Raw genomic sequence first — 15,011 nt, 5'->3', positions numbered from 1 at the left:
AGCATTCCTGAGTCCCAGTATAACAAAGCTATACAGTTTTCTTAAGGAAGGAGAAAAGGATTTCCCCCCTCTAAAATATGAAAGAAAGATGTTTCCTGGTACAGTTGGAAATAATCTAGAGCAGCACACCAACAGGTGTTTCAAACACAACGGCAGAGTGCAGAAGACATTAAGAGAGAGAATGAATAGACTCTCTAAATAATACATAAATTTTACAGGCTTTTTTTTCTGTAGAAGCCCAGTGAAGTTACTGTATAAATCAGAAACTAAATTATTTATAAGTGGTGAATAAATCGTATTTCTCATTGAAATATTCCTCACAGGTACATGCCTCTCTCCATGCAATGAACAGAAATGGGCAACGAGTCTGAAAACACCAAGGTCTTACCTGGAATCTGGGTACTTCGTCAAGGTAGCCAGGCTGCTGGTGTACATGTGTCCTCCTACATCGATATGCACAGGAGCATTTGACTTGGTGAGTTGCGCTGGGAGAGGAATTCCTTGCGCAGCCAGAGGAGAAACCGGGGACCGTGTTAGAGACAGACGGGACATGCTTCTTCCCTCCTGCAAAAGGAAAGAAAAAAAGAACAGTTTCTCTTAAATCTACCAGTGTGTTACCTTTCTTTCCAGTGTGATCACAGATCTAATCAGATCATTTTTGCATCTGCCTGATCACATATTCAGTTAACAAATTATTGCCACCACTGTAATTAAGTGTATTTGCATCATTTTCTTCAAAGTACCAGAGGGGAAGAGAAAGATGCTTATTAGCAATAAGAAATCAAGAAAAAAAATTTTCAAGGTGTCAGCCTCAAGGGGCATAAAACAAACTGCAAAATTCTAATTAAAGGTCGCGGGCTTATGTGTTAGATGTGAAATATCCCCTGACATACGAATAACCAATTTGTGAATCGGGATTCAGGCGTTTTTGCAAGTTTGTCTCAGTAACAAGACACCTCTAAATTAGTGACTTCCTCAGTACCTAAGGCATTTAGTTTATACATGTAGTAAATTTCACATCAAACTAAGATCAATTTTCTGGTTTACTTTCAATAATGGTGAAATAAATGTATGATTTTCAGTTAAGCCTTAATATCAGACATAAAGAACTAATAAGCTTTCAAACCGAAAGCAATTAATACCTGGAAGCAGTGAAAACAGGAAGGTAAGTAAACTGACACATGCTTTCATGGCAAGACACGTGAAAAAGTACTGTACAATCTGGCATGTGAAATTACAAATTCAACAATCCACCTAACGCTTACTACCCTGAAAATACTTGAAAATTGGTGAAATTTCTGAATTGAGTCCAAAAATCCTCAGCTGATGTACAAGGCAAAAAAAACACCACAAAATACTGAAATGTCTTAAAAATGAACAGGACAACCATTGCAAAAGAAAATTCCTCAATTCTCTTCTGGAAGAAAAACACAGCTTATTCGGCATGAAACGTGTGTCTCAAAGCTGATTTCAGTTAAATCAGTACAAACAGCATACGTGTCAAACAGAAAAAAACCCTTTTATAAAAGTTTAAGAAAATATCCATCCATTCTCCCCCTTATGGGTAAAGCAACATACGCAAAACATTACAGTTGAAGACATTTCTGAATATAATCTAATTTTCTTGGTATTTTGTTCTGCAAGCATGCTACCAAGCACTCAGGCTCTTCCTTGTATCTGACAAGCACTTTACATGCAGCATGGCAAAGTGAATTCCCATTTCTCCCGCATTACTTTGACAGTCTTTCTTAGAAATCTAAAGCTGGTCTTGCCTTTCTCTTAGCAGTATTTTGCACAAGATGCCTGCCTAACCCACTTGATGAACATGCAATCAGCAAAAATTCTTTGTAAAACAAAACAAAACATCTAAGCTGTATAGAAAGGGAATGAGAAACGTTAATACATCTGGACAGCTTCACAAAGTCACTGCACCATCTCCATTTACTGTATTCCATCTTGGTTAGCTCCTAAGAATTTCCTGAATCTACAGCACAGAAATACATCACCCCATTATGAATCCACATCCTTTCCTCTTCAGAGGCTGGACGGACATCTGCACTGAACACGAAGCAAATACCAACTCTGTCTTTAGGACTTCTGTGTCAGCCGATGCAAAGTTGGGCATTAACATTTTTACTACAGCACCACCTTCAAGGAAAGTGATTGAATCCTTTCATGGCTGAAGATGTTGCTTTCTTGTTTCCCACAAGAGCCTGTTGTGGGCAATCTTCAATATGTCATAGAGCATAAATAACAGAACTAACTTTTAAGAACAACTTGGTGTGTAAGTACCTGCAGTATTTTAGCAATGTGTTTACTAATCTGTGGGTGCCTCATCTGTCTGCCAACACAGACAAAGGTTTTTGGTTGGTTTTTTTTTTTTTCCTTACCAAAGAGCACTGCAAACTCATGTTCACTCTCTACTCCTTCACTTAAATGAAAGGGTCAGAAGATCCAGGCTAAATGTCAACCCTGTCTTTCTTCAGACCCTAACCATTATCACTAATGATAAAGGTGCATGGTACAGAGCTGCCTTAGAAATATATCTCATGCAGTTTCACAAAACAAGTGCCTAATTAGGGCTTATATGCACCCCTTGTTACAATTTCCAAACGAAATCAAAGGACTTCCAGTCTTCTGTAAAACATGTCTTACATTTAACCATTTGTCTTGAAACACAGACTTCAATTTTAAAATATGCACAGATAGCTAAAGATCAAGTGATCTGAATCTATTTGTGCATATTTAAACACCGCTGCTATCTTAGGATTGTGTTTAATGTTAGTGTACCAGTAAATTCCTTGATCTGTAGAGAGTCTGAGATTCTCAGTGAGGCCATACTCACACAGTAGATATTTAATTTATACTATTCACTGGAGGGACCTTTTGAACAATCCTCTGCTTTTGGCATCTCTCAGCTAGAGCATGTGTTGAAAAAACACTTAATTATAGAAAATCACTGGAAAGCTAAAATAGTTCTCGAACTTTTATGGCTTTTCGTACTTACTGAAGGTGCCACTGGCTTTCTGGGGGAGAGGAGGAGAAGGGGAATTAAAGTAAAGGCTTTTCCCCTGGTTGGAGAGGATTCATATTAAAAAAATGAATCCTATGTTTTTATTAAAGTTGTGGAATTCAATCATTTTCGTATGAGCAAATTATCAGGGGCATAACTGCTAAGCATCACAAGAAGGGCTCTGAAAACACTCTTATTGCTCAAAAAAAAAATTAAATCCCTATTTCTCAAGGTATCGTAACCCTATTTCTAATGACTCCTTTCTCTTCTTAATGCGAAATGCAGCTAAAATTCATCACACTGAGTAATGTACTTACTTTATGCACAAAGCAAAATCCTAAATGTATTTATCCAGCAAAAGTCTTTATGCACGTATTCTCTAATACTGATGTGAAAATTAAAACCTTAAGGGTAAATATCACAGAAACACTAACAAACTTCATTTATTAAACCATGTAAAATAATCCTTGCTCCTAAGTCGCCTACAACAGCATACAGCATCCCAACTGGTGGCATAGGCAATAACCCTGCTCTAATAAGTAACACAGAAACCTGCTGAAGGCAAAATCAATAGAGCCTGATTCCCAAATTATGTGAATATTTAGTTTTTCCAACATTACACACCAAGATCTTTCAGAGCCAGCTTATCTTTTTCTGCCTTTCTAAGCTAACTGCATAAGTACTGCTTGTAAAAACTATTTGCCCATGCAAAGTGAAATAATCACAATGCCATGCTCATTTACACACAAAATGATTTTGTGTCCCATTGTGCTCACAGTTGTTCAGCTCTCTAGGGGTGATTAAACTAGCTATGCTGCTACAGCTTGAGATGATTTCACTGAATCGTTTCTCCATGAAGTTGCTTCTTTGCTAAGCTGTTATTTTAACCATAAAAGGTAAACAGAAGGCAGTTGTAAGAGCTCCATTCAGCTCCGTGCCCAGGGCTATAACCCTAGGGCAGAGAATGCTGAAAGACTGCAGAATTTTCCAGGGTGTTGCCTTTCTTGCTCTAAAGCCTTTAGGAATACTGTTCATTTAATACACACTCTAGATGATACATTTCAGATCCTACTAAAAGAAAGACTTCAAAAGTGTAAGAACTTTTGGGCGGATGAAGCTTTCCCACCTCTGCACATAGCTCGGGGCCATGGTAACCAATACTGCTGTTGGATGTTGGGAAAATACAGCAGGAATAAACCGTGCAGAGCAGACATAGAGGGACAAGGGAGGTGAAAGGTTGCAGGGTAGAAACCGGCAGCAGGCTGGAAGGGGCAAAGAGAAAAAAGGGAGAAGAATGAAAAAGGAGGCGGCTCGGAAGGAGGGACAAAGTTAAATCAAGAAGCAGGCACTTAAAAGACTACAGATGGGAAGCAAGACTAATTAAGGATGTAAAAGCGCTTTGTTTCTAAAGTTTATTGTTGCCAGGATAAAAAATTAATTGAAACTAATGCTGTTATTCACTCGCGCAGTTTAATTCCTTCATGCACATTTAGGACGTTAGCTGAGAACGGCAGGTTTAAGGACCTGCCATGAGGCAGCCCTTTCCCCCGGGGGGCCAGGGCCCGGTCCAGCTTCTGCAGAGCCCCGGCTCACGCTCCCCGGGACTGCTCCCAGGCCGAAGTCAGGAAAGAGGAAGGGGAGGGAGCTGTCCTCCCCCTCTGCCCCTCGAGACCTCCATTCCCATGCCAACAGGCCCTGAAGAGCTCCGGGGTAGCCTCCCCACGCAGCCCAGCACCCCGGGGCGGTGACCGGCTGCAGAAGTCACCCGCATGGCAGCGCTGGCGCGACTGGAGGGACACGGCGTCTGCAGACCCGGCAATTACCTTTGTCTCTACACACCCAGGGAGGGCGACCACTCGGGTCTGCCTCTGGAGCCACCCCGAGACAAACGCTCACGCCGTGAACCGGGCCTACAGACAAAGCGGTGCGGGGGGGGGGGGGGGGGGGGAAGGGGAAGGGGGTGGGGGTCTGCAAGCCACGGGCTCCAAGGCTCCAACACTAAAAGTCAGTGAAGGTTTGTGCGCACACCTCCACACCTCCTCGCTGTTTTCCTCAACACTGGACCGAGTGACAGAGGATATGGTGCCCAAAACTTTTACGGGGGGGGGGGGGGGGGGGGGGGGGCGGCAGGGGCAGCTCCCTCAGGAAATCTGCCGGAAAAAAAAAAAAACCTTTAAAAAAAAAGAGGCTTCCCCCCTTCCCAACCCGCCTATCTCCAGCCTATTTAGTGCAAGTTTCACGTCACCCAAACGCCTTTCCAGGCGTGATGTCCAGGGAAATCACCAGCAAGCAACGCACCCGGTCACTCAACTTCTTCGTTTCTCTTTTTAAACACACTGTGTGCCCAAAGGTAAAATTCAACCAAAAAAAAAAAAAAGGCACAACATGGCGTCCTTTACTTATTCCCATATAACAAGAGAGGAGATGTCTTAGATGAATGCAAGGGAAAGGGGGAAAAAAAAAGAAAAAGAAAACCACCAAAAAGCCAGCCCCGAATCCCCGCTCCTGCACATTTTCCGCGCAGCCAATGGTGGTGAGCATTAGCCAGGCTAATGTATTAATTTTGCAGAAGTGTGCCACATCGCATGCAGGAGCAGAAATGCAAACTATAGCCTAGAGTGGTTTGAAGTCTACCCCAGACCAAGCCTTCCACTCTCACTGGCGCCAGAGTTTCATTCACAGCCCGCCCGTCTTTTCCATACGCGCCGCTCCCCATTGTCGCCCGCCTTCCCTTTGTGCCGAGCCGCCCCGTCGCCAGCCCCCGCTCCCCGCTCCGCGCTGCCCTGCGCACCGCCCGGCCGACCCCCGCGGCTCCGCTGTACCATGCGAGAGCGCGGAGCGAACCGTGCTGCCTCCGCCGCGCTGGGGCTTGGCCGTCGTCTTCAGAGCCGGGGCCGGGACGGCAGCGCGGGCACCCCGGGCCGCGGGGCTCCGCCGGCGCTGCCCATGCTGGAGCGGAGCAAAACAAAACATACACACACAGACGGAGACACGGCGCTATCAAAGCGGAGCGGCTGCAAACGGGTCCTGTAGCTTTAAAAAAAAAAAAAACAAAAAAAAAAAACAACAAAAAAACCGCCCCTCTGCCGCTTCTCCTGCGGAGCCAAGACCCGAGTTAGTTTGAAGAGGCACTTTCCAAAAAAAAAAAAAATTAAATAAAAAGGAGGAGGGGGAAGCGGGAGAAGGCGAGAGCGCAGTGCGCCGCGATGCAAGGCGATGCACGACACGGCGTGCACTGCGCGCTCCGGCCCGGGCAGCCTCGGAGCCGCCGCCGCGTTCCTTACCTTGAGCACGGAAGAGATGTGCAAGCCCCCCTTTGGCTTTGGGCTCTGTTGGGTTTGTGTGTGATGGGCTCAGCTTTTTGCTTTTATTACTGTCTTTGCTCCGCAGATCCTGCTGTGATTATTATTATTATTATTATTATTTTTAAAGCTCCTCAGTCTCTCCTCTCCCCCCGTTTTTGCTGCTGCTTTTTCTATTTATTTTGTGTGTCTGTGGATGTGTGTGTGTGTGAGGGGGAAAAAAAACCTTTAAATGAAACTGCCGAGGCTGTTATGAGAAGAAAGGCAATAATCCCGTCTCTAAATAACAGAGGGAAGGGAGAAGAGGAGGAAAAAAAGCGAATTCTTGCTCAGGGCTTTGCAAACGCCTGCAGGGCAGAGGATTAGGCTACAATTAGCTCAGCCCTTTGCTCTCGCCCTAGCTAATTTTGCGATGAAAATTGGATATTTTCCCCTCCTTTTGGTGAAGGTCTCCAGATTTATTCTTACTCTCTCTCTTCCCCCCCCCCCCCCCCCCCCCCGGAATAAAATAAAACACAACCCTTGAAAATGAAATTAGGCTGGGAAGGCGGCCGGCTCCCCGGCCCCGCCGCCCGCAGAGCCCCTCCGCGCAGAGAAGCGCGGATAGGGGCAGCAGCCCCGCTCAGCCCCGCGGAGCGCTGCCCGGCCCTGGGGATAACGGTTCGGGGCTGGGGAGGATCAGGCCACTGTCACGTCCTTCAACAGACTTACTGAAAAGGAGGAAAAGGGGGATGGGGGCTGGAAGGGGGAAAAAAGCTGATTTTAATCATTGTCATTTGGTCTGATGTAATATTTCCCCAGGCGTTTTCAACTAGGCATAAATTTTCAGCTTCCAAATAAGTAACACAGGGCACGTTATTCACATTTCTTGACTCCTCTTACAATTAAGGTAGCACCCACTCTGCACTTGTTGATAAACTAGATCAAGTTCAAAAATAAATAATAATTTTAAAAATAACCCCGACTCCCCCCTTCCCCCCCCGCAGCACCCCACGCCGCCGGGGCGCGGACGGGGGGTCTCGAAGGCGGAGGGGGCGCAATTATTCGCCTCTCTCCCTCCTGTCTCCCCCTCCCTTTCACCCTTTGCTAATGTCTCGCATTGTAACAGCCAAATTCCCTGTAGGTCATTAAAAGAAAATGATGTCTATCGACGTGCATAGTGCTATTGCGGAGCGCCCTGGCAGCCCGCCCCCGGCCAAAAGCGCCATTTCAATTAGAGAGCGCGGCGCGATGGCGCGGGGCTCCGCGGGCGGCTCCGCGGGCGCGCAAGGCGCCCGCCCCGCGCGGCGGGGGGAAGAGCCGGCAGGGCACCCCCCCACAGAAATCCAAAAAAAAAAGGCAGAAGAGCCCTCCCTCAACTTTCAGCCAAAGACGCGGGTCTGCCGATGCCTGCGCGGGGATGCGCGTCCTGCTCCGCGCTGCCCCTCGCTCAGGTTTGGGGGAAGGAGCCGGGCCGCTCCGTGCTTCACAGCTGGCGGGGTAACCCCGGCGCTTGACCGCCGTGCCCAGGGCAGCGGGATACCGCCGCCTACCGCGCCCGCGGAGCGCTGCCGTCCGCATTGCCGGCCGGCAGCCCAGCCGCGGCGTCAGCTCGGGCTGCAGCGCCTACTAGTGCCCAGCGCGGCCGCGCAGCGCAGTTATGCAACGCTGCGCGGCGGCCCTTAAAGGTCAGCCGGAGGGGCCGCAGTCCGTACCCCTGCTGCGCTCCGTGCACCGTCTCTTTCCGAAGCAGGGGAGAAAGGCAGGACCCCCTAAAACTGAGTGTTTTTTTCCAAAGTTCTCTTCCATGGCAGGAATAAACAGAAACTTTTTTCCTACGGGTAGCTTTTTTTTTTTTTTTGGAGTACAAACTACAGGAGAAGAGGGAAATTTTCTCATTAAAGTTACATCCCTGCAGTTAGTTCAATTACTTGATATATGCAGAAGATGTTGTAAATTTAAAGATTTAAATAGCTTACAAAGATGCCGGAGGCTCCATCAGTTAATTTCCTTAATTTATGGATTTTTAGCTGAGCTTCTGAAATGAAAAAAGAGAATGAGAACTAGGTCAGCAGAGAGATTTGCATCCAGAACAGACTAAAATTTGTTTTTCTTGACCATCCCCTCAACCAGGTGCTGACACTGTGGGGGTCACTGTCCCACCTCTGACCTCCAGGCTGGGACACCCATTTGCCTGTGTGAGCACAGCACAAAGGGGTGGATTTTATTCTAGAATAACCTGGGAACACCAGCGTGTCCCCACACCAGCTGCTTCACCTGTTTGCCGGACAAGGCTGTAGCCTAAGTAGTCTCATTTCCTCAGCTCTTGGGTCAACAAGTGAGTACAGGGAAGACAAACTCCACTGAAGCTCAGTGACCTGTCACACAGCACGAGTTTCACTCAGCTTTCCCATAGGAGTGTGGGCAGACACTTTGGGATGACTCGACATTGTAATTTTTACTTCCTTTGTGAGTTACTAGCTGCTAAATGAAAAATAAATACGAGAATCTGAAACAGCAATCAGAGCATCATAAAAATAGAATTCTTCTGCATCCAGGCACAGGAAAGAGGGAAAAGAAGATCCAAAGTCTTGGTGCTGAATAAGAAGTAGAAATTGTGTTTTGACTCATCCCAACGGGTCTGTGACAGGTACCATTTAACTGTGCTGTGTGGAAATAGGATGCGGGTCTAATAAAGATTTGGTTGGTTGGTTTGTTTGTAGATGAAAGCAAAGACGTAGCAGCACTGGGGATGGAAAAGGCACGCACGGGGTATGTAACTTGTGTGGGATTGATTTTACAATATCGAAGAAAAGGACAATGTACTTGAGAGCTTTGAGTTTTTTCTTGCTTGTATTATTGCTGAGGGTAATAAAGGTACGCATTACAGCTCTACATGCACTCACTCCCTTTCTTCTCGCTCCAGTGTGTGAATGCTTTTCTGTTGTTGTGTTTCAATGTGCATGAATATATACATACGAATTAATACTTAAAAGATTGATACAAACTAAACAGTTTTAGGAAGCAACATTGCAATATGATTAGCATTGGTGTTCGTGATTTAACATTTCTTTTCCCACTAGATGAAGTTTCTAAGATTTGCAAGGTACGTGTCAAGGACGGGTATATAAATGGATTTTTATTTATTCACAACTCCAAGACTAATTGCTTCTGTTTGCCTGAAGGCCAAGAGATTGGTTTTAATATGAAACTTCAAAAGTATTCATAGAACTACAGAGATACTAAGTGTCATTGTTTAAGAGAAAAATCTTGCTATGCTACTTGTGACCCTGAAAATAAAATCTTCCAGTGTATTTTGAATCCTAATGTTTTTCAGAGTTTCACTTAAAGCTCAACTATTAAGAAGTGTACAAAGGAGAGTATTAAATAGTATGTAGTGAACAAAAAAAAAATACTTCTAGAACTGAACATAACTTATTTTCTCAACAACTCTATTATCCTCCCTATAAAGCAATACAAAATTTATAACAGGAGATTCCTGAGCTCGGTTACAGGGTATTACAATCAAAAGTGATAAGTTGTAACTTATCATAGGTGTTTTGAAAGTTCTTGGTCAAATGACCAGCCTATGCTTTAGAGACTAAATACTTTAAAATAAATGCTTTGGATTTTTTTTTCTTGCCAGCAGTTCTTTGTATCCTATGCAGATGTTTTAAAATAGAATCTGACAGAACCCTTCTGTAACCTGTTTTTTATCTGATTATTCAACAGTTCATTTTGCTTTTATTTTTCAATAAATAGGTAAAAAATACTGACATTCTTAAGAGAAGCCCATAAAGAAGTCCTGCTCATTTTTCTGTGTTTTGGGGGGGGGGGGGGAATGTTCTTCAAAAGTAACAAATTGTGGATATTTTACAGGACGGAAGATGACTAGATTGTGAAAAGATGCAGATTTGAATGAATATAAATTTCCTATCAAAAAGATGTTCCAAATATATTTTGAAATTATCAGATTTGAAACTTATTGACAGTGTGAAAGAAAGTGTCATGAATTGAAAAATAACACTGACCTCTTCTACACTGTACTATTCAAATCAGAGTAACAACTTCCAGTTGGTATTTATTGTTCTTGAAGGCCCTGTACTTATGGTAGTAGGCCTCATCCTGAGTTAGTCCTTTACTTATATTACGTGTCTTACCTTGAGGTTTAAGCCTGACTTAAAGACTTCTTACATTACATACCTTAACCCAAGGCTTGATCCTGGCTTCACAGTGATGATATTTCCACTGATTGCAAAAAGTGCAGGAAGAAATCCATGGCCTGCCTCACCCTCCACTCTGGGCATTTGAAGATAAAGCATTAAATAGGAGAGAAAATTGATCATTTCCTGAGATGTTTAAAGCAGATAAATGAGAATTAGGGGGTTGTTCCTTTACAGCAAATGAATTGATATTAAATGTACACTAATACTCTTTGCAGTCACAATTAAGACACCACTGTAACCTAGATGGGCTTTTATACAGGGAGAGAAGATTTGAGAAAGAAATTGGTACTTCAAAGTAGTTGTTGGACTTTGCTGTACCTTTAGTCAGCAAAGCCTACCTGGCTTTATTGCCTTCAGTGAGGTTTTGTGGATGTGACTGCATTTAGCTCTGTCCCCTACACTGCAGAGGCACAGGGGAGAAACATGTCTAAATACAGAGAGTAGGCAGGCGTGGATCCTGTGACTAGCACCATTGCTTCCCTCACTGAAAATGAGCTAGAAACAGAAGGTGTGGAAGGCTGATGTTAGAAATGAGTTGAGCTGCCAGAAAGGTTTGTTCTTGTGAGAAACCTTAAATATAAACACCTTGAAATCTCAACACTCGTTACAGTCAGTTGACATATAAGGAATAATAAAAAGGAAAAATTAAGGACATCTCCCAGTTAAAGTAAGTTTTCAGGCCAGTTGCAGTGCCAGTCACCCTGGAATAGGAACTTCACCTAAGGTTTGCTAATTAAGTCAAACAATTTTTTGCCACTTGTAAGCAGATAGGGGGTTTCCTGGCAGCAAGTAAGCATGATCATGCAAAGAACTAAATCTGATTATTAGGAAATCACCAAGTCTTGTCACTCTTTTCCCTTGAATGCTCTTCTGTTCTTTTCAAGAAACAGCTTGGTGCTGAGTAAGTTTACAAACCATTACTTTATTGACTAAATACAGAGGGACTGCTTTTAAAATTATCCATTATCCAGTGCCTAACTCCTGCCAACAGTGTGATACAAAGAAATAAACACTGGAATGCCAAGATGAAATAGGTTTTTGGGAAATATGGTATAGGAAAGGTTTGCCTGTCTCTTCTGTTTCCAACTCTCACAAGACAAAAGTAGTTTACAAAAATTTACTTAATCAAGATGTCCCATGTTAGCATTCAGTTCAGTGTTTCTCAGTTTTATACATTGCCATTTTGTTGTGTGCTCTCACTCCTCTTCTTAAGCAGTTACAATAACAAGAAGTATTTTTAACAAGTAACAAGTATGGCATTAGTTTTAGCATCATATTAAATTAAGCTTATCCATATTATATATGTCATGGAGAGGAAACAAACGTTTTTATGTCTGACTGTAATCCATTCGTTGGTTTATTAGAAACACAAAGTACTCTGAAGAATGTCACAAATCCACATGGTGTCCCTGAGCACTTGGTTTTTGCATATGGATCGCTGACTTAGCTGAACGATGTATAAAATCCTGTGTAGCCAGGCAGCTCCCAACTGAATGCACTTCTAAGGGAGGTTATATGTGTTGCTTCTGCCAGCAAAGGTCTGGAATATGTTAAGCTGCAAAAATACCACTTAACAGAATACAGAGAATGGAGGAAAAAAAGCCATAATGGCCTTTTTGCATCAAATAATTTACTGGTTTTAGGGTATTTGGGCACCAGCACACTTAGAATCATAGATGAATTGCTTCTTATTTATGTAGCAGTGTTTTAGTGCTTTTTCTTTGGCAAATAACAGACTGAGGGGGTTGGACCATGCATGGCTGGTACAGAACCTGAGAGAGCAGCAGCTCAGTAAAGCATCATGACAATGACATGAAAATGGCAGAAAAAGAAGACAGAGCAAATTCTTCCAGATATGGAGGCCCTCTGTGGTTCCAGAAAGGGCAGTCAAAGAAAGAGCAAGGGAAATCTAGTATCAGTGACAGGGAAGTAAATATTCTCAACTGCTCAACTTTCAGGTCCACTTTAAACGAAAGGTGGTACAAGCTGTTGTGACCCTCAGACAATAGGCTGAGTAGGTAGATAAATTCTCCTGGGAGGCAAGGGAATGACTTCTTGGCTGCTAAAACAGAACCTGAATTTGACAGCATGTGCAGATGCAATTAAGTGCACTTTTATGTTACAAATAAATAATAGAAAATTACAAAATAATAGAAAATAGAAAAAAAAACCCAACCCTCAAACAACCCACCACTGGAAGCTGCAAACTAAAAAAATTAATTTGAGGTTGTGATGTTCATCTATTGGATGAAACAAACTGTGAAAGTTTGTGGAACTGCAACTGACTTGCAGATTGAGACACACTACAGAACAAAATTCATTACTGCTAACAGTATGAAAAGGCAGCAATAACAGGATTGTGGTGTAGGATTTCTGCATCCTAACCCCCTGTTGGTTATCCTTGCCCACCTGTGATGCAAGCAGGCTCAGGTGTAGTGTTTCCTCACATGCTGTGGTGGGAATGATTTCCTACCAAATGGGTGATGCATAGCTGTGCTGCTGCCAGAGGAGAGCTGAGCTGCAGCCTCCATGCCATTGTTTTAGCACAAAGAGAAAAGCTCTAAACCTGGCCAGCTGAGCGAGAGCCTGTCCAAATCCCGCAATGCCAGAGACCCTTGGAAAGGAAGCAGTATGTCAGACATATGGTTGAAACATGCTGTGATCCAGCCATCCTCAGCTAGCGTATGGTCTCCTGAGTACCACTGCCAGCTGGGCTCTAATTTACACTGGGCCTGAGAATCGGGGACCTTAGCAGTCTCCCTGATGGTCTCTTCTCCTTTGCTTCACTGATTTCAGATATGCAGCTATTTGGAGCTTTTCATTTCCCTTGCCTGGCATCCTTTCAGGCAGACACAGGGGAAATGCTTCTTTACTTAAACAGTGTTTTGGTTGAAAAAGCAGAGACCAATATTCTGTGAGAATAAAATTTCAGAATCCTGACTGTAAAATTTTTGATATCCATGGTATCACCTCAGATGTTGTGCAAGTATGTGAAGTTAATAAACATAAAGGTCCCCAAAAGTCTAACATAGGAACAGCATTACCAAGCAGTAGAAATTACACTTACCTGTTCCAACCTCTATTTTTGAGGATGCACGTGCTGCACCACCATTGTTCATAGATTTGTGCTCTTGACTTCTTAAACAGTGTATTACTCTTAGTTTTTGTAATGGATTTATTGTTACAAAGAGAAGATTAGGAGAAGAAGGGGATACTTTTTTTTTAATAAACACCATGAATAAGGGGCGTTATTTCTCATCATGAAGTAAATATTGAATGGTGCACAGATGAGAGAATAACCAAAGTCTTCGTTAAACCCTTGTTTAACCTTCAGTTCAAGTATTTCATTACAATGCCACAGGTTTTGCCACCTTGTAGTCAGTCTTCATTTAGAAAGGTTATTAAAGGAACTAGAATTTGTATTTTTAAATCCAGCTTTTAGTCTGCAAGTAGCCTTTGAGATGTAGAACTTGCAGAAGGAAACAGATGAATTCAATACAATTTGAAATAAAACTTACTTGATGCTACTGGACCCAGCATAGTGGCCTTAAAATGGTTTGTAGCAGCAATTGCATGGTTATGTTTTTGTCCATTTTTGGAACATTATACTCATTCTGCTTTATGCAAAGGACTGTTGTGGATGTTTCATATTTTTGTGAATGTCATTAAGTTAAGCTTTCCATTGTCAAGACATCCTTTTAAAAAAAAAAGTGAAAGTAAATTTTCAGATGTGATATTCTTTGGTGAATAAAGTTATGGAAAAAGTCCAAGCATGAAACAGTTTCACATTAATCCTTTACTTATGAATACAGTGCATTATCTCTAACACAGGAAACCAGCCTTGGCTGCTCATCTGCCTGCTCAGAAATGGCTGTCCTTGTAGAACTTCACCTTGGGGTGAGTCTTCTAGAGCATCTCCTGTTCCTCACGAGATATTCCTGAGTAATGACACAACCAAGGGACCTGGTGGCTAGCAATTGCATTTCCTCTGAGGAACTGGTGATTTAATAGTAAAAGGGCAAATAAAGTGAACAGGTCAAAATGATCTTCAGTCAACATGAAGGTGTCCCAAGGCCACATAATCCTGTTTACATCACTGTGACTCTCCAATCCCTTCCTTTCACTGCTCTTCTGTTCAGTTCTCTGTCTTATTTCAGATGATACTGGGAATTTTTGGGTTTGCAATGCTTTTATGTGGCCCAAAACACTGGGAATCTCTTTTTCACCTGGATGCCAGTGCTCACCACATGATGGCTTACAAGATTCATGTCATCAGCTCTAGCGAGATGATTAAATGATAAGGGTTGTAAGAATTACACTTAGGTCTGCACAAGGATCCCATATTGCTTCTGCAGCTGCTGCTTTTGAGTTTCAGTCTTCAGTCACAGGCCTGAAATTCAAATGCAGATTTCCCCTGCTGTGGGCCGGATACTACCTGCTTTTCACAAGCATCTACATTCATATTCCCAGAATGGCAAGGGGCGTGTGTGG

General features: G+C 43.2%; 1 protein-coding gene across 5 annotated transcripts in view; it reads right to left on the bottom strand.

Annotated features, from left to right (window-relative positions):
* Nucleotides 1–6,440, bottom strand: part of KCTD15 (potassium channel tetramerization domain containing 15) — a 42,672-nt gene extending 36,232 nt beyond the window's left edge. Inside the window, exons 1-3 of one of the 5 annotated variants that reach the window (XM_057400185.1) lie at nt 6,298–6,439; nt 5,836–5,962; nt 389–564 (exon numbers count right to left, since the gene is read on the bottom strand). In XM_057400185.1, the coding sequence (XP_057256168.1) occupies nt 389–564; nt 5,836–5,838 (179 nt within the window). In that variant the 5' untranslated portion in view covers nt 5,839–5,962; nt 6,298–6,439. Of the gene's footprint in view, nt 1–388; nt 565–4,139; nt 4,165–4,836; nt 4,915–5,835; nt 6,068–6,297 lie in introns of those variants that run through there. The other 4 variants (XM_057400186.1, XM_057400184.1, XM_057400187.1 and 1 more) reach the window with 4 other exon arrangements.
* Nucleotides 6,441–15,011: the final 8,571 nt, after the last annotated feature.

The sequence above is a fragment of the Pezoporus wallicus genome, unplaced genomic scaffold (assembly GCF_028554395.1).
Source record: "Pezoporus wallicus isolate ANWC-B61680 ecotype Strahan unplaced genomic scaffold, APGP_CSIRO_Pwel_v1 contig_447, whole genome shotgun sequence".
In the NCBI taxonomy this organism is placed as follows: domain Eukaryota; kingdom Metazoa; phylum Chordata; class Aves; order Psittaciformes; family Psittacidae; genus Pezoporus; species Pezoporus wallicus.
The sequence above is the reverse complement of the archived record's forward strand: the minus strand, read 5'-3'. Positions and strand labels throughout refer to the sequence as shown.